Source organism: Pristis pectinata, chromosome 14, assembly GCF_009764475.1.
Source record: "Pristis pectinata isolate sPriPec2 chromosome 14, sPriPec2.1.pri, whole genome shotgun sequence".
In the NCBI taxonomy this organism is placed as follows: Eukaryota; Metazoa; Chordata; class Chondrichthyes; order Rhinopristiformes; family Pristidae; genus Pristis; species Pristis pectinata.
Window position 1 is genome coordinate 27,060,084 of NC_067418.1, and position 19,470 is coordinate 27,079,553.

At 40.3% G+C, this 19,470-nt stretch overlaps 1 protein-coding gene across 1 annotated transcript in view; it reads right to left on the reverse strand.

The window, feature by feature from the left end:
- Window positions 1-19,470, reverse strand: part of swap70a (switching B cell complex subunit SWAP70a) — an 89,786-nt gene that overhangs the window by 32,815 nt on the left and 37,501 nt on the right. Inside the window, exon 5 of the mRNA XM_052029395.1 lies at window positions 9,970-10,116. Coding sequence (XP_051885355.1) covers window positions 9,970-10,116 — 147 coding nt within the window. The remainder of the gene's footprint in view (window positions 1-9,969; window positions 10,117-19,470) is intronic.

Consider the following 19,470-nt stretch of genomic DNA (forward strand, 5'->3'; position numbering starts at 1 on the left):
ACCAAAAAACAGGAAAATGAAATATGTTGGGATAAACTGATAGATTTGCAGGGGAACCAAAAAGTCAGGAGGAAATTTATAAATATGATACAGAAAATATTGGCAGAAAACATCAAGCCAATAGAATGAACTTAGAGCTACACAAACCCCAAGAACAGGACATAGGAGATCAGCTGATGTGAGAAAGTATGAGAGGTAGAAGTGTTTGAACCACTGTACAAGGGACATTATGGAACAGCTCACCCAATGTTTTATGCTGTACAACTATTGAAAAAGGTAAAATGGTTTCACATCAATCAGTTGAAACTACACAAATCTTAGAAAAAAATCAACAGAGAGTAAAAAAAGACAGCTATGTATTTTGCAAAATGATGGATCCTAAAGGATGATGATTTGCCTATGACGGTACTGCCATCAGTATCAGTTCCCTGCTCCCCAGGAACTGGCAGTTGATATAAATGGAGGAGTCATTTCTATCAAAGAGCCATTTGCAAATTTAATAAATAAATAAGTAGCTAATTTAATTAACCAGATCTGTACAACTCAAATTATGCAAACAGAAACACTAAAGAATGAACTATTTTGCTTTATTCCTGAGGGGATGAATAGAGAGGATGGCAGTGCTTCTCTCGGGAATTGTGCGGAATGAGAAGCTGACTGGTATTTATCAACTGTTACATACCTGGGAAGAGCGACTGACTCAACAGAGTTATATATCACATGTCTTATTAACTACAGTGTCAGCTCTGGGGAAGGGAAAACAGGATGCGAGGGTAATTTAGCTTTGGTACATATATTAGAAGTAAAAGTGGTACATGTAATAGAGGTAAAAGAGTAGACAGATCTGTATAAAGTGTAATTGTGAATCATCCAGGGATAGCCACTAGTGCACAATACCAAAAGCATAAAATGCCACAGATATAACATTGTCCCCACCTACACTGGAAAACCTCATAGGAAAATTGGACATAGAACGTGTGGCTCTACGAAACTGTACAAAATCAACCATTCTGTAGGCAGTATGTTGTTGGCTGAATTGGAATAAACAAGATGAAGGCAGATATTATTGAGCACAGTACATGCAGGAACAGGAAAACAGGGATAAGTAGGCATGAAGCAAATCATCAGACAATAATATTATGTATTAGTTGAAAGAAGTATCAAAGAAAATACCCAAACTAAACCAACAAAGTTCTTTACAATGGCCTAAATAGGTGCCAGGACCTAAACCTGGACTGGTATTGATCCCAACAAATCAGATATTATGTTAAGATGCACTTTATAAACAACTCCAAGCACTATAACTTTGACTGGGGTAAAGTGGCCAAGCTGCTGTTAAAGACACACTCAAAGGGTTACAGGCAAAAAAGCGGTTAAATTCTTTTGGGGAAGTTAAAGATTTAAAAAGTTAGTCTGAAGAAGAGGAAAAATGATATATGTCACTTAATAGTGGTTGTGAACATAGCCCAGAAGGGAAGAGAAAGAGAAGAAGTTTGATTCTTAAATTAAAGAATGTAAAAAAAATTAAAGGTATCATACAGTAAAGCAATAGATTAACACAGTATCAACTATATCAACTCTTTATTTCACAAAGCTTACCAATTTTATTTTAGATATAACTAGGAAGATACATCAACTTATAAAAGGTCAAAATACCAATTCACGTAGCCCAGAATGATATGTGAGTAATGTGCAGTAATTGGCTGATAGAACAAACTTGCCACAATTTACAGAGAATGGAGATCTATCTCAGTGAATTAGTGATCAATATCTAACACAATTGACAGAATATGAAATATCACCTGATGTAAGGTTATGTAAATTAAGAAGGATAATTAAAGCTCAAATAGCGAATTAAACATAGATATGATGATCCTACCAATGATACAAGATTAATTGTAGTATTGGGATTTCTTTTATTATTCCAAACCACTGTTGATATTCCCTCTGTGTAAAATGTTCAGTATGGTAAATGGAACCTAAATAATAACCACAGATGGTTTCCTACAGACCTGGTCGGATGTCAGTAAGCAAGGAAAACAGTAATCTGCATTTCTAGCCTACATGACCACAAAGGATGTGTGTGTGGATTCTCTGGAAAAAGAGCAAATTGTACTGTATATCAGGGAGATATGCAAATGTTAATTTGATTTACTAGGGAAATATATGAGCCCTGCAATTGTAAAATCTTTTACTTGTGGAAATAATCTGACATATCCAGTTATACACCCAACATTTTGTATCAGGTAGTGTTAATTGGACATAAAATCTTACAATCACTTAAAAATCAAAATAATTGCCCTATTTAAAGCCAAAAAAGTATTCCACAATTCGGATATAATGCTAAATTGCTTGAATCTGACTGACGTAACTAAACTACAGCATGATCTTGATGTCACACAGTATATTTTATGGGAATTAATATAATGGCAGAACTGAAATGGGCAACCCATACTAAACATCAGAAGTACTCCCAGCAGCATCAAGTATGGCATTGGGGGATGATAAATCCTCAATTAAGAATTGTGTCTTTGGTTAATTGGACCACAACCTATGAAATGACCATGAAAAAAGAAGAAACAACAAAAGTTTAGGCATGAGGTCTGGCTCAACATGAAGAGGAGAAATTGGTCTAAAATTGACTGATTCCCTGAGATCAGGACAACAGTCACTTAGGCATGGACTCCTGCACCCCAAAACCTTCAGCAAGTGTGCTTAACTCATCATAAACCAACATGGGCCGACATTTGCCAAAAAATTCAGTCCTAGCATGCCAAGAGCAACTAAGGGGTTCTGTGCTGAACTTTCCAAACAAACTGTAAGTAGAGAGAAAATTCTGAAGAAACTGTTTTTACAAGCACAAGAACCTTCTCTGGGCCCTGCAGTGTGACTGTCACCAAAGATTTGCAAGTCAACACTTGAGTTCCAAGATAACAAGTATATTTCACTGTTCTGTCCCCAGCAAGCTTTGGGAATTTGGTAAAATTCCAAATCATCACCAGAGTAAAACCCTTCATCAATTTTTTGATGTGTCAATTAAAAATTGAGTATGATTTTTGCATTTAAGAGCTTGCAGACAGGACTAATTCCTAGAATTGATTCTAAGTGATTGCCAGAGTGATTTATGTCCAAAATCATCTATAATTAAAGTGTGAGTCATATTTGGAAGTTGAAGAAAACAGGGAGGCTGTGGAAATAGTTGATCATCTGTACAGAGTCAGAGGAAGTGCATGTGAATGACGTCATAGGTAGAGTTCAGTGCTAAAGCCATGCATAGGACTGAATAGTTTGTAGTATTTGTATCCAAAAGTCTTCATTAATTTTCCATAACATCCTGTATAATATTTGTGGTAGTTTGCTCAGTCTTCATAAACTTTTATAAATGTTCTCACTGGACCTGCTCCGAAAGCTTCTCCTAGTTTTACCCCACACTCATGATTTGGGCTGAACTCAGAGAGCAAGTATAAGAGATAGTTCATTTGGAAAACCATACATACATGTTACTCTGTTATTATACAAAGTACAGATAAATAACTTAGAGCATTTTAACAGCAGCCTCAAACCACAGTGCTCAATTTGGGAAAATATCTTTTGTGTAGAAAATGTAACAGCATAATTAGATCCCCAAGAAAACTTGCTTCTCTTAGTTCAAGGTATCTCACTGGTATCCAGAAGTCATTAAAGTTACAAGGAACTAAAGAAGCCAATCTTTTCAGCTGAGTAAGTGCAGTGTGAAGAAGTTTCTGAGTTGAGCGGTTGCATTCAGGCTAAAATTCAGAGGTTTGAGCATGTACCCAAATTTCCATTCAGGGAATGTTGCACTATCCAAAGCACAGTCTTTTGGATCCATTAAATCTGTTCTTTCAGGTGGACTTAAAAGATTTCATGCCTCTATTCTGAACAGAAGGGTTCCTTCCCTCATCAACATCAATAAACAGATCAGGTTATTTATCTCCTTGCGTGACGTCACTCGGCAGCGCGCGGGCCATTTAAATAGCAGACCAACATATCTAGCGGGCAGCGTCGGAGCAGGCAGCGGAGTGAGAGGGAGCAGAGTGGGTTAGGCTTTGGCTCAATGGGCTTCGGCGAGAGCGGGAAAGAGGGCGAGACTAATAGAGAGGGGGTAAGTTATTAGTTTATTTGTTGAACTCAGTGGTATTCAGCAAGATGCATCTAGGGCTGGTCTTATGTTTGGAGTGTCAGATGTGGGGACCCTGGGAGACTACCAGACTCCCCGATAACTACATCTGCGCAAAGTGCACCGAGATGCGGCTCCTCAAGGAACGGATTGAGAGTCTGGAGCTGCAGCTCGATGACCTTCGGTTGGTTAGGGAGAGCGAGCAGGAAATAGATGGGAGTTATAAAGAGTTTGTAGACAGCACCTCTGTGGCAGTCCCCCTCAAAAACCGATATCTCATTTTAGATTCGGTTGGAGAGGATGACCTGATAGAGGAAGCCTCAGCAACCGGGACCTTGGCACCGTGCCTGGTACTGTGGTCCAGCGGAGGAAGCGAAATGCAGTGGTTATTGGGGATTCTATAGTAAGGGGCATGGATAGCAGATTCTGCGATAGCGACAATGAGTCTCGGATGGTGTGTTGCCTCCCTGGTGCCAGGGTATGGGATATCACGGACCGGGTCCAGAATATTCTGAGGGGAGAGGGTGAGCAGCCAAAAGTCTTGGTACATGTAGGTACCAATGACATAGGTAGAAAAAGAGAAGAGGTCCTGAAGGAGGAATACAAGGCATTGGGGAGAAGGTTGAGAAGTAGGACCTCAAGGGTAGTAATCTCAGGATTACTACCTGTGCCACGTGTCAATGATAGGAAGAATAGAAAGCTCTGGCAGATGAATGCGTGGCTGAGTGACTGGTGCAGGGGGCAGGGCTTCAGATTTTGGATAATTGGGACATTTTTTGGGGAGGCATGACCTATTCGCTAAGGATGGGTTGCATCTAAACTCCAGAGGTTCCAATATCTTGGCAGGAATGTTTGATTTAGTTGTAGGGGAGGGTTTAAACTGATCTGGCAGGGGGATGGAAACCAGGATGTAAGGTTACAAGATGCTAAGGTAAAGGAGGGAGTTTATAGAAACAAGTCCAATGAAGATGGCAAGAAGGACAGGCAAGTGAGAAGTCAGGATAATTTGCTGAATAATAGAAGTACAACAAGTCAGGACGTTAGGATACAGAATGTTAGGATAGGGGATGAGGTATATAGGGAACATGTCTAAGGTAGTATGTAGATGAGATGGTAAGAAGGATAGACAGGTGGAAAGCCAGGATAATCTGCTGAACAACAGAAGTACAACAAAATTAATAGCAGATACCGGACTAAACGTACTGTATTTAAATGCACGTAGCATTAGGAATAAAGTAGATGACCTAGTGGCACAACTACAGGTTAATAAATACGACATTGTGGCAATCAACCGAGTCATGGCTTTATGATGGATGTGATTGGGAACTGAATGTCCAGGGGTACACAGTGTATAGGAAGGATAGGCGGGTAGGCAGAGGGGGAGGTGTGGCCATGATGGTTAGTAGTGATATAAAATCGATAGAAAGGAAGGATATTGGGTCAGAGGAGGTGGAATCCTTGTGGGTGGAGCTAAGGAATAGCAAGGGTAAAAGGCCAATAGTAGCAGTCATATATAGGCCCCCTAATAGCAGTCAGCAAGTGGACGATAAGTTGCAGTTTGAGATAGAAAAAAGCATGCCAGAGTGACAATGTGAAGATAATTATGGGGATTTTAACATGAAGGTGGACTGGGAAATCCAGAATGGCGGTAGTACTCAGGAGAAGGAGTTTGTGGAATGTCTAAGGGACGTTTTTCTAGAGCAACTTGTTGAAGAGCCCACCAGGGGATCGGCTGTTTTGGATTGGGTGCTGTGTAATGAACCGGAGGTGATTAGGGAACTAAAGGTAAAGGAACCACTGGGAACCAGTGATCACAATATGATTGAGTTCAGTTTCAAGTTTGAGAATGGGAAACTGACAAACTGGTGTATCGATATTTCAGTGGAACAAAGGAAATTACAATGGTATGAGAGAGGAGTTGGCCCTAATTGATTGGAAGAGTAAGCTGGCTGGAGGGACGGCAGAGGAGAAATGGAAGGAATTTCTACAGGAAATAAGGAAATTGCAGGATAGATATATTCCAAGAAAAAAGGTTTTTAATGGAAAAAAGGCACAAAAGTGGATAATGAGAGAGGTGAAGGCTAAAATAAAAGCAAAAGGGGCGGCGTACAAAGAAGCAAAAATTAGTGGGAAAACAGAAGACTGGGAAGCTTTTAAAAACCTGCAGAGAGAAACTAAGAAGGTCATTAGGAAAGAAAAGATGAATTATGAAAGGAAGTTGGTGGATAACATTCGAAAGGATACTAAGAGTTTTTTTAAATACATAAGGTGTAAAAGAGAGACACGGGTTGATATAGGACCAATTGATAACAGTGCAGGAGCTATTATAATGGACGATAGAGAGATGGCAGAGGAATTGAATTAATATTTTGCATCAGTCTTCACCGTGGAGGACATCAGCAATGTGCCGGTTAGTCAGGAGTCTCATGAAATGGAATTGAGTTCAGTTAAGATTACAAGGGAGAAGGTGCTAGGAAAACTAAATGGACTAAAGACTGATAAGTCTCCCGGACCGGATGAGGTGCATCCCCGGGTTCTGAAGGAGGTGGCTTTAGAGATAGCGGAGGCATTGGCGATTATTTTCCAGAAATCGATAGATTCCGGCGTGGTTCCGGAGGACTGGAGGGTCGCAAATGTAGTTCCGTTGTATAAGAAAGGTGGGAGGCAGCATAAAGGAAATTACAGACCTATTAGTCTGACGTCAGTGGTGGGAAAGTTATTGGAATCTATCCTCAAAGATGGGGTTACGGAATACCTAGAGGCGCAGGGTCCTAGCCAACATGGTTTTGTGAAGGGAAGATCCTGCCTGACCAACCTATTGGAGTTTTTTGAAGAAATCACAGGTAAGGTGGATAAGGGAGAGGCGGTGGATGTTGTGTATTTAGACTTTCAAAAGGCCTTTGATAAGGTGCCTCACAAGAGACTGATTAATAAGATGAGAGGTCATGGACTTACGGGTAGGATAACAGAATGGGTGGAGCATTGGCTGGTTGACAGGAAGCAAAGAGTGGAAATAAAAGGATCTCATTCTGGTTGGTTACCGGTTACTAGTGGTGTGCCGCAGGGGGTCGGTGTTGGGACCACTCCTTTTTACCTTGTACATTAATGATTTGGATGATGGAATAAATGGTTTCGTGGCTAAGTTTGCAGATGACACCAAGATAGGGGGAGGAGTAGGGAGTATTGAAGAGATAGGAAGGTTGCAGAGGGACCTAGACAGTTTAGGAGAATGGCAAGGAAATGGCAGATGAGATTCAATGTAGGGAAATGTGCAGTTGTACACTTTGGAAGCAGAAATAAGCGGGCAGATTATTATCTAGGAGGAGAGAAAATCCAAAGCACGGAAGTACAAAGGGACTTGGGGGTACTCGTGCAGGATACCTTAAAGGTTAACCACCAGGTCGGATTGGTGGTAAAGAAAGCGAATGCTATGTTGGCATTCATTTCGAGAGGTATAGTGTATAAAAGTAAGGAAGTGTTAATGAGGCTCTACGGGGCACTAGTGAGGCCTCATTTGGAATATTGTGCGCCGTTTTCGGCCCCACATTTTAGGAAGGATGTGTTGACGTTGGAGAGGGTTCAGAGGAGATTTACGAGGATGATTCCAGGAATGAAAGGGCTTATGTATGAGGAGCGTTTGTCGGCTCCTGGACTGTACTTGCTGAAGTACAGAAGAATGAGAGGGGACCTCATAGCGACATTTAAAATATTGATAGGAAAGGACAGAGTAAATGTGGCTAAGCTGTTTCCCTTGGTGGGTGAGTCCAGGACCAGAGGGCACAATCTTAGAATTAGAGGGTACAGTTTCAAAACAGAGATGAGGAAAAATTTCTTTAGCCAGAGGGTGGTGAATTTGTGGAACTCCTTGCCGCGTACAGCAGTGGAAGCCAGATCAGTGGGGGCGTTCAAGGAGGAGATAGATAGATATCTAAATAGTCAGGATATCAAGGGATATGGGGATAAGGCCGGTAATTGGGATTAGAATAGTTTTTTTTTTCTTCTTCTTCTTCCCCCATTCCCCATTTCTCATTTCTATTTCCCTTTCCTTGGAGCAGACTCGATGGGCCGAATGGCCTGCTTCTGCTCCCTTGTCTTGTGATCTTGCCACCTGAGGGACATTGCTATGCTCAAAATTGCTGCTACATTTCTTTACAACACTTCCAAAAATACTTCGTTGTCTACAAAGGAAGATGTAAAGTCCCAAGGTTATAAGAAATACTAAAGGAGGACAAGTACTTTTTTCATACCATGTAACAACTCAAGACTGAGAACTGAGATTTAAAAAAAACATTACAGTACAGAAAGATAACACAAGTGTGAGGTCAATTAAATCAGAATGAAGTGAAAACAACTGAAGAGAGGGAATATTAAGAATGATTTCAAATATATTATACTATATAACTCTCTTTTGTAACTCATTATGCTTTGCACAAACAAAATGCCTTTATCTTTTTCAACCATGTCGCTCTCGATTGACAAGTGATTCAACAAGTGTGCTTTTGCTGTATGACGTTCCATTACATTCATTTAGACAATTAAAAGCACTTACGCACCTACTGATGGATATCAAAAAGCTTGAATCATCAATGAGAGAGAAACAGTTTCAGATCAATGAACTTTCAATGAAAGGTCATTGGCTTGAAACATTAACTATGTTTCTCTCATCACAGATGTTTCCTGACATACTGAGTACTTTAAATATTTTCTTACTTCAGTACTTTGCTTTGGAATCGCTCATTCACTATTTGTTACAAAACTTTGATAAGATTTGAAGCCAACATAAGAACGCAAAGCTGGGCACAAGGTGACAGTCACTACAATGAACAGATCAAAGTATACTTAATAACTAGGAATCATGCAAGTTGTTAACAGTTATTATCTTTTTGATAAGCTTATTTTAGCAACTGTAAGAGAAAATAAACAAGTATAAGAAAAAGTGAGAAAGAGACATCTGGGGCACAATGGCAATGTGTGGAGAAGAGTCTGGGGATTTGAATTAACAAGTCAGATTTGAATTCAAATTCAAATCCCACCATGGACAGATGGAGATTTGGATTTGTCCAGTATTGTAAAAGGGACTTTGAAACCATTTGATCCTCACAAAAACTGATTTGTTAATGCTCTTTAAGGAAAGAAGATTGCCTGGAGTAACTACCTTTTTAAAATGATATAACAAGAGACATATCATTTGAAAAAGTAGTTCATGGGTGGGTGGTGCAATTAAAGCCGGCACATTGAGGGGTGAAGACTCACATCACATGGCAGGACTGGTACTCTGACATACAAAAAGCACTTGCAGCTCATTCATTGGCAAACATATTTGTGCCATGACATTCGTTGTGGATGTTTTCTGTTTAATTAAGTGGAACAACATGATAGAATGGAAAAGCAACTTCCATCAAAATAACTCCTCGTTCTTAATTATTAAGGTGAAAGCTGGATATCAGAAAAATTAATGTTAAAACAGTTGGCATAAGACCTTTCAACTCTGATGAAAATTCATTAATTTGAATCTGTTTTCCTCTCCAGAGATGCCGTCTAACATACAATAATAACAAATATTATTGGTTTTGATTTGCAAAGTTTTGCCTTGCTAAAAATAACATAATACCACTAATTATAATTGCTGTAGCTCTGAGTATTTCAAATGTTTATTCTCCTACTTTGAATCTCTCAGTTTGATAAATATATTGGACATTAAAAAGTATTTGGTAACAGAATAGTTAACTTGAAAATCTAAAAGTAAACTTCAAATTTTACCTCAGTAGCACTTCACAGAAGAAAATTATGAGGGTGGTTTTATTGTCACTTAACCAGCTTAAAACAGTTACCTCCACATAGCATTTAGAATTCAGTGAAATCTCCCCCTTCTTCTCCACCAGATCTTCACCAACATAATACGAAATTAAATCAGGCTTCAGCATAAACCAGCGCTCATTCCAGTTCTTTCTTTTATGTCCTTTTTTCCACATGTACCCCTATGTAGAAGATAAACATACAGCATTAATTTGAGTAACATACAAGAAAGTTAACAATGAAAGCTCATGGCACTGAAGGGAAATTATTGACCTGGTTAGGAGAGTGGTAGAAGGCAGAATATTGGTATGAAATACAGTAAAACTCTGATAATCCTCTGCTCAACTGCTCAGAAATGCCGATAATTCAGCATCTACATCACAGGTGATGTTTCCTGCACTCCCTTGAGACGCACTGGGGCCCTAGTTCCCATGCACCCTTTAAACCTACTGGATTCATTGGAAAATTTATTAAGCTGTGCAGCATGTTGGGGGAAAAAAAAGTGATTTAAAAGTGCATTGGGGTATTAATAGGAAAGCAATACAACAGTCCAGAAAACCTGCCAGTCCAGCACCAACAAAGTCTCTAGGGTGCTGGATTATCAGAATTTCACTACAACTAGTGACATTCCATCAGGAGCCGTACTTGTGTTAGGTTACCATATTCATGACAACTTAGATGTATCCAAATTTGGGAAAGATTATTGGTACGGAAAGTAAGAAAGACAGGTTTATAACATTAACAAGTCAGCCATAGATTAAGTGAGTGCAGAAAACTGAGCAAGATGGATTTCAATATAGGTAAATAAATATGTGGTCACCTCCTTTGGATTATAAAAGGATGGATCTAATTTTCTTGCAAAAAACTGATGAAAAGATACCAATAAGGCAAAGCCAAAGAGAATTATGGACCCTGTACACAGGTTATTAAAATGCAGTAGCCAGGTACACAAAAATTAACAAAATGACTGATGAAGTTTTAGTATCTCTATCTGATAGGTGAAAAGGGTAGATTGGTATAATACCGACACAAAATACTTGGATCACAGCTGGGTTACTGTGCACAGCACCAGGTGCTCCACCTGCATAAGGGTCCATTGGCCATGGAAGGTGTAGAATGCAGCATGCTTTTGCCAGAACATTATTATTGCTCCAAAGGCTCTTATAAGGAGAGAGTAAAATAGGCTTGTATTCAATGAAATACAGAAGGTTGAGCTGACTAGTTTGATAAGATTATGAGTTTGACAGGAATTGATAGGACAGATAGGAATTACACCTGACTGACTCCTTTGGGTACATCCTGTTCCATCAACAGGACAGACCCACCATAGGTGGCAGTACAGAAGTATACAGGCATGAGGGAGAGGCCTGGGGATCTTCAACGTTGACTCCAGACCCCATGAAATTTCATGGTATCACATCAAACCATCAGTAGCTGAGTTCTAGACAGTCAGTCATAGTATCATACAGCATAGTAACAAGACCTTTGCCCCCTTTGAGCCCTTGCTGACTATCTAATAGTCCTACATCAATCCCAATTTATTCCCCCCATATTTTCATCAACTCCCCCCAGATTCTACCACTCACCTACATACTAGAGGCAATTTAGAGTGGCCAGTTAACCCACCAACCTGCATATCTTTGGGATGTGGGAAGAAACCAGAACAACTGGAGGAAATCCACACAGTCACTGGGAGATGAAGATTGAATTTGGGTTGCTGGATCTGGGAGAAAGCATCTCAACTAGCTCCACCACTCAACAAGATCCTGGTTGGCCTTCGCCTTCAACACAATTTTCCTGCCCTATCAGAAAATCCCTTGATTCCTCTTGTTTCCAACTGCTTTGAATGCAATCAACGACTGAACTTCTATAGTCCTCCAGGGAAAAGAATTCCAAAGATTCACCACCCTCTGAGTGAAAAAGAAATGGCCTAGCACTAACTATGAGACTGTGACACCCCCTATGCCAGGGGAAACATCCTCTCCACACATTCCTAAACAGTTGAGCTCTATTACATAAGCTGTATGTCTAATGAGGTCACTTCTTATTCTTCTGAATTCTAGAAAATAGAAATCCAGTCTCCTCAATCGGTCCTCATATTATTGAACTATTATGTCAGGAATGAGTCTGGTGAACCTTCAACTGTACTCCCTCTTATAGCAAGAATATCCTTCATCAGATAAGGAGACTAAAAATTTTTCACAATACACCCCAATGCAGTGGGTGTCAATAAGCTCAGTCTACTTTTAGTAAGATATTTTGTACACAAATCCATTTGCAATAAAGGCCAGCACACTGTTTGCCTTCTTAATTGCCTGCTGCCCCTGCACATTATCTTTCAATGACTTGTGTACAAGAAGACTCAGGTTTCTTTAAATATCGATGTTTCCCTATCTTCCACCAATTAAAAAATACACAGCAATTCACAATCATATTCAGCCACAAATACTGTGTGGAATATCCACCTCAGCTCCCTCCTAAGATCCCCCAGTCTCCAATTAATTCAATTCACTCCAGACCTCATCACAACCTTGGACAAGAGTTGAATGTCAGAGACAAGGTGAGAGTGACGGCCCTTAAGATCAAGGCAGGGTTTGACCAAGAGTGGCATCAAGGTGCCCTAATAAAACTGAAGTTATTGAGTTTCAATGATTGAAATCATACCTTGCACAAAGGAAGATCATTGTGATGGTTGAAGGACAGTCATCCCTGCACTACTGCAAGAGATCCTCAGAGCAGTGTCCTAGGCCCAAACATCTATAGGTGCTTCATCAATGACCTTCCTTCATAACATCAGCTGTAGGGTTGTTCACTGATGAATGCAGCATGTTCAACCCCATTCCTAACTTCTCAGTCAATGAAGCAGTCCATGCCTGCATGCAGCCAGACCTAGACAAGTGGCAAGTAAAAACAGCACCACAGAAGTGCCAGGCAAAGAGCACCTCCAACAAGAGAGAGTCTAACCACCTACCCTTAACATTCAATTACATTACAATTGTTGAATACCCCACAATCAACATCCTGGAGGTTACCATTGAGCAGGAATGCAATTGGACCTGGCACAAAAATACTGCACCTACAAGATCAGTTCAGAGACCAGGTATGAGTGTTTCACCTCCTGATGTCCCAAACCCATTCCGTTATCAACAAGGGACAAGTCAGAAGTGTGATGGAATGCCTTCTTTTGAGTGCTGCTCCAAAAACACTCAAGAAGCACATCACCATTTAGGAAAAAACTGTCCACTCAATCAGTACCCTATCACACTGCCTAAACACTGATTTCCTCCAAGACTGACCCACTGTGGCTGCAGTGTGTACCATCTACAAAATGGCCTTGCAGTTACTTGCCTACCCTGATAGCATCTCCCAAACCCACAATGACAAGGGTAGCAAGCACATCCTCTCCAAGTCACCAGACCATCTTCACTCAGTAATATTTTAGTGTTCCTTCAACATTGCTGGGTCTAGTCTTCGAACATTGTTGATTCTCTCCCAGAAGAACTACAGTGGTTGAAGAAGATGCCCCTCCGCCCCTCCGCCCCTCCACCCCTCCCCCCCCCCCCCCCCACCATATTCTCAAGGCCTATTCAGGTTGAGCAATAAATGCTGTCTTTGCCAATGTGCAGATCCTACAAAATAAATTGAAATACAATTTGCAATGCGTTGACTGCAGTCTAGTTAACAGCACACAAACCATAAAACTTTCAAAAGCTGATCAATAAATTCATATAAAAACCAAAGGCTCTTAAAACAACTTGGGAGTTGTCCTCATTGTTTTAAAGGCTAGGGTAATGGAATAATTTACATTCAATGTTGATACAAGGGACTCCAGGAATCTTTCTGGATCTGAACAGAAAGTGCTAGAAATAATTAGCATGTCAGAAGCACCTATGGATGGCATTGACCATTCGCTGGAACAGTTTCATTTCACGTTTCCAATAATCACACTGTTCTGCTTGAATGCTGTTTTACGAGGATTCGGAGATTACATTTTACAAGTCAGCCTGTCATTCTATGAAGAATCAAAATAGCACAAGTAATTAAACCAGGAATGTGGTGAAACCTGAGCTTATTTTAATTTGCGCAGTGTATCTATTAAAATCAAATTTCCATGTGTGTATGACTAACACACTGCCCAGACAAGTATAGAAGAAATTATTGATTTTCACCCATTATTTCAGCTTTTCACTGTTATCACCTTGAAATGCTGCTATTTGGCTTAGATGCTTCATTTCTCTCTGTAGTCAGTACAGAGAACATTCATTTGTCAGGCGATAATGTGCACTCCAATTATCTTCTTTCAACATCCAAAACATGTGGATTCACCTAAAATCCAGGCTGTATAAGTAACTCTAATGTTCCACAACTAGACAGGGATGAGGTTACATGAACCAAGTGGGGGAAAAAACCAAGTGCAGGATTGTCAGTAAAGTTAAAAATGGCTTGGTTTATATTTCTGAATATAATGTTAATCTCCAATTTACAAGGATTTAAGGTTCAATGTCTGGGGCTCTCAAGAATTCCTTTCCAAGATTTATTGGCAGAGGTCTGGTAATCCGTGTAAATCATCAGCCCATTCATAGTTCAGCAGCTTCACACTGATAGCAGAATGAGATCGAGGTTTAGTGTGCAGTGTGTGCAACTCTGCAGCATGTGAAAGCAGCTATTTTATTCTTAGGCAACATTTTCAAAGCTCCTCTTTTAGTATTAGGGAAATGATGAAGTAATGGGAAAAATCTCATGATCAAGCTTACTTGTAAAATGCTCACAAACAGGGGTAGGCACAAGAACATTAATCAGTGTATCAGTATAAGGGTAAACAGATATTTGATAGATTTTGTTTTAAGTCTACCTTTCATTGCCAAAGCAGATTTACAACCTCGAACCAAGGATGCACCAAAAGCAACAAATAGCCTGAATCAGATCCGGCCATTAACCAGATATCTGCTTCAATTTAAACTGGTAGAGCAATTGTTTCACCAACATTAAAGGTCCTCATGAGGGCATTTAGATTTCAGACAGTTTGTGGTGGAATAGATAATCCAAGTGATCTCTGATGCTCATTCAAATTTTCAGGTTTGATTAACAATGAAATAACCTCCTTAAACCATGTGCCTCCATAAAGACTTCTCTAGTATGACTCAAATTACTTATCACTACAATTGCAAATGATTTATACTGTTCTATAAGTAATAACTCTAGATGCCATGCCCTCTTCTCAATACTGCCATCAGGCAGAAGGTACAGAAGCTTGAAGACCTACACCTCAAGGTTCAACAACAGCTTCTTCCATCAACTGTCATCAGGTTCTTGAACTGACCTGAAAAACTCTAACTCTACCGTGAACTATTTTTCTTTTTCTCTCTTTCAACTTGCACAAGTGTCATTATTTTGTCGTGTAAGGTATGTATAACGTATGTTAATTTATGTTTTCCCTTTTGTTTACACAGTATTACCATTATACATTTTCAAAAGGTCACAGTTCAGAAGATACAAACAAAATATAAACATGAGTAAACATCACTCAGTTCTCATACTGAATAGCAGTTTCACTTTGGATATAGTCAGCAGTTTCATTGCAGTACATTTTGGTCATTAATCTTTTTTTTAATATGTAAAATCTTTCAGAAAGTACCTAACAATGCCCATGCAAAGGCCTTTCTTGAAAAACAACAGATGGCAGAAATTCAGTATTTTGATCCAGGATATAACTAAATTGGAGGCAGTACTGGGTTCAAGCAAAATGATTTTTAAACTATCCTTAAAATCTGTTTTATGCTCAGCATGCTATATGCTGGAGTTTATGGAACAGGTTAGTTATTTTCTTTAAGAATGCACTGACAAAACTGAAGGAAACTAGCAGGGAATTCACCTTCCCACCCCACCCTAATATATTTTGGAGTAGTTTCTATTTTAGAGAGTATACGTTTGATATTTTGTTCCCTCACTGTCCAACCAAGGTTCAAGAGAATACAAATTCAAATTTATATCATTAACTTTACTCCATATTAATGTACACCCTATCAACCAAGCATATTCACATTAGCAGAATGCTGAAATCTAGTTTTTGGTGGCAGATTTCATTCCTGGAATTACATGCATGCAACTGCATGTTTTCTACTGAACGGTAAAACTGATGTTCATATACAGTCAGGAATTTAAAGGGGTCAGAGGGAACATGAGGCGTGCCTCCTAGTTTGGAGTTTCGAGAGGAAATAACAGGGCTTTGCAGGAAGATAGAAAAAGGATTAAGCCATGCCTCTGGTGAGCAGAAAGAGGTCAGACAGTGTAAATATTCCACTGTATAGGACAATGGAAGTCCACGGCTCACTATTTGATTTTCCTGTTGTGTAAATTTGCAGGGAGATCCTGTTGGTTTCATTTCGCAAGTTTCTGGATTTGGATAAAACCACGCAATGTTAATAGTATCATTATCTCCGATTACTGCTCTGTTAAATGATTACCTTATTTATCGCTCAACTCCTTTGAATTCTAGAGAGCATGGAACAAATCTACATACTTGTGATGTCTTATGGGTTGCCTATATTTCTTCAGGGTTTTATTTTAAGTGATTTGGAACCCTTCAGTCTTAAGGTAAATATCTTTCAGGAAATTATACATTCCAGGATGGCAGACAGTCCATCACCTCAGACCGCAGATTTGCTGCTGTCTTCCTTCACTCGTTGCTCTCTTTCCCCTCTCCTGATACGTTCCTTCCCGCTCAATGATAAAAGCATTTTCCTTTTAAACCATTCAAAAATATTAGTATTCCATGATTATTAAAAAGCAATTAAAATCACAAATAAGTAATGATTAATCTTTTTTGAACTGTTACACAGTCCTAATCATATTATAATATTACTTTATATTAGAAGGTTCCATTAGATTTGTTTTTACTGAACACAGCAAGTGCTGGAACTTTCTTTTGTAGATTTCAATTAATAAGCTGGTCAAAATTCTGAACGTTTTATTTGCATTATTATTACATTTCAAAGGTTGTTTTTTTTTCCAGTCACAGGCAAATTTCTTAAGGGCTGGAAACATTCCTTAAGGGTTTAAATGCTCTTCACATCAGTGGATTGTTGCAATTAAAGACACTGCCATGTCTGGCAGTCAAGAATGATTGAAGAGTATGAATCCATCAAGAGCACAACAAAGTCTCTCCTAATGAAAATCAAAAAGCAGCAGTTGCTGGAAATCTGAAATAAAATAAGAAAATGCTGGAGAACCCCCAGCGGGTCAGGTCGCATCAAAGTACTTTTTTTTCATTTTCCTTCTGTCTCCTACCATTCTCTCTCCAAACTCTCGCCTATAACACACACCTCTTGTTTCTCTGACTGCATTCAATTCCTGGCCATCCAAATTCTTTTCCTGGCACCCATACTGAGTGGCCCTTGTACTTATAATATCACCAATGTACTCTCCATTCGAGTCTTCCAGTCCCAACAGCTCTCACCTTACAAACTACATTTGTCTTTGAATTCTTTTTCCTCTCAATATCCTTAGAAACATCGTCATCTACTCCTGCTCAAGTGCTGGAAAATACAAATGGACATTTTGCACAGGTAAAATTTGCCTTGGTTTCTTTCATCCACGATTGAAATGGTGGCTCATATTATCAGCCCAAAAAGCATTGCAAAAAACAACCTTAAATGTAAAAATGTAATCAAAACCATAAAGAGTATAATAAAATTATCTCATTCATTCACAAATATATTTGTGATCAGGAACTTCTGTCAGAATTTTTGTTAGAATCAGGATCAGAATTTTTGTCACAAATTGTTGCCAAATATTAAACAGGCTTTTGGTTTGGAAAAGAGAAAAGGGAGTAAAGTATAAAGAGCCTACAAATACATCATTCATTAAATCTGCCTGAAAATCCTGAACTTTAGTAATATACTTTCAGAACCATGAAAAACACGATGATGCTGGAGGAACTCTGGAGGCCAGGCAGCATCCATGGAGAAAAGCAGGCAGTCAACGTTTTGGGTCAGGACCCTTCTTTAGGACTGAAGGTAGGAAAAGGGGAAGCCCAATATATAGGAGGGAAAAGCAGAGCAGCGATATGTGACAAAAGAGGGGAATCGGGGTGGGCACAAGGTGGTGATAGGTAGATGCAGGTTAGAGATAGTGATAGGCAGGTGCGGGGGAGGAGGGGAGAGCAGATCCACAGGGGATGGGTCAAACGTAATGAGGAAAAAAGGGGAGAAGAGAAAAGAGAGATAGACTAGGAAAGGGAAGAAAATAAGAGGCATGGTTGGAGGGGGTTGTGGGGGGTGGGTGCAGGGGTGTGGGGATTACTTAATGTGGGAGAATTCAATGTTCATGTCGTTAGGCTGCAAGGTTCCAAGACGGAAAATGAGATGCTGTTCCTCCAGTTTGCGCTTGCAATTCTCCTGGCAGTGGAGGAGGCTGAGGGCTGACATATCTGTGATAGTGTGGGAGGGGGAGTTGAAGTGACCAGCAATGGGGAGATGCAGATCGCGGTTACAGATGGAGTGCAGGTGTTCTGCGAAATGGTCACCTAGTCTGCACTTAGTCTCGCCAATGTAGAGGAGGCCATATTTGGAGCACCAAATGCAATAGATGATATTAAGGGAGGTGCAGGTGAATCTCTGTCTCACCTGAAAGGACTGTTTGGGTCCCTGGATGGAGGTGGTGTAGGGGCAGGTGTGGCACCTATGGCAGGTGCAGTGGAAAGTTCCTGGGGTCAGAGCGGGATGGGTGGGGGGAGAGGAGTGAACTAGGGAGTCACAGAGAGTGGTCCCTGCAAAAGGCAGAAAGGAGTGGGAGGGGAGGATATGCTTGGTAATGGAGTCCCGTTGGAGATGGCAGAAGTGGCGGAGAATGATGTGTTGGATACGTAGGCTGGTAGGATGAAATGACAAGGGGGACCCTATCCCTGTTGGGTCTGGGAGGGGTGAGGGGGAGAGCAGAGGTGTGGGAAATGGCAGAGATACGGATGTGAGCTCTCTCGACCACAGTAGGGGGAAACCACGGTTAGAAAAGAAGTTGGACATCTTGGATATCCTGGAGTGGAAAGCCTCATCATGGAAGCAAATGTAGCAGAAGTGGAGAAATTGAGAAAAAGGGATCGTGTCTTTGCAAGAGACAGGGTTGGAGGAGCTGTAATCAATTCCTCTTCAACTGCCCCTCCCACACTATCACAGATATGTCAGTCGTTGGCCTCCTCCACTGCCAGGAGAATTCTGAGTGCAAACTGGAGGAACAGCACCTCATTTTCTGTCTTAGGACCTTGCAGCCTAACGGCATGAACATTGGATTCTCCCACTTTAAGTAATCCCCACAAACCCCCCCCCCCCCCCCATCATGCATTTTCTTTTCTTCCCTTTCCTAGCCTCCCTCTCTTTTTTCTACCCTCTTTTTTTTCTCCTTACCTTTGACCCATCCCCTGGTGGATCTGCTCTCACATCCTCCCCGCACCTGCCCATCACTATCTCTTACCTGCATCTACCTATCACCACCCCGCCTCCCCTCTTTTGTCCACCTATCACTGCTCTGCTTTTCCTTCCTAT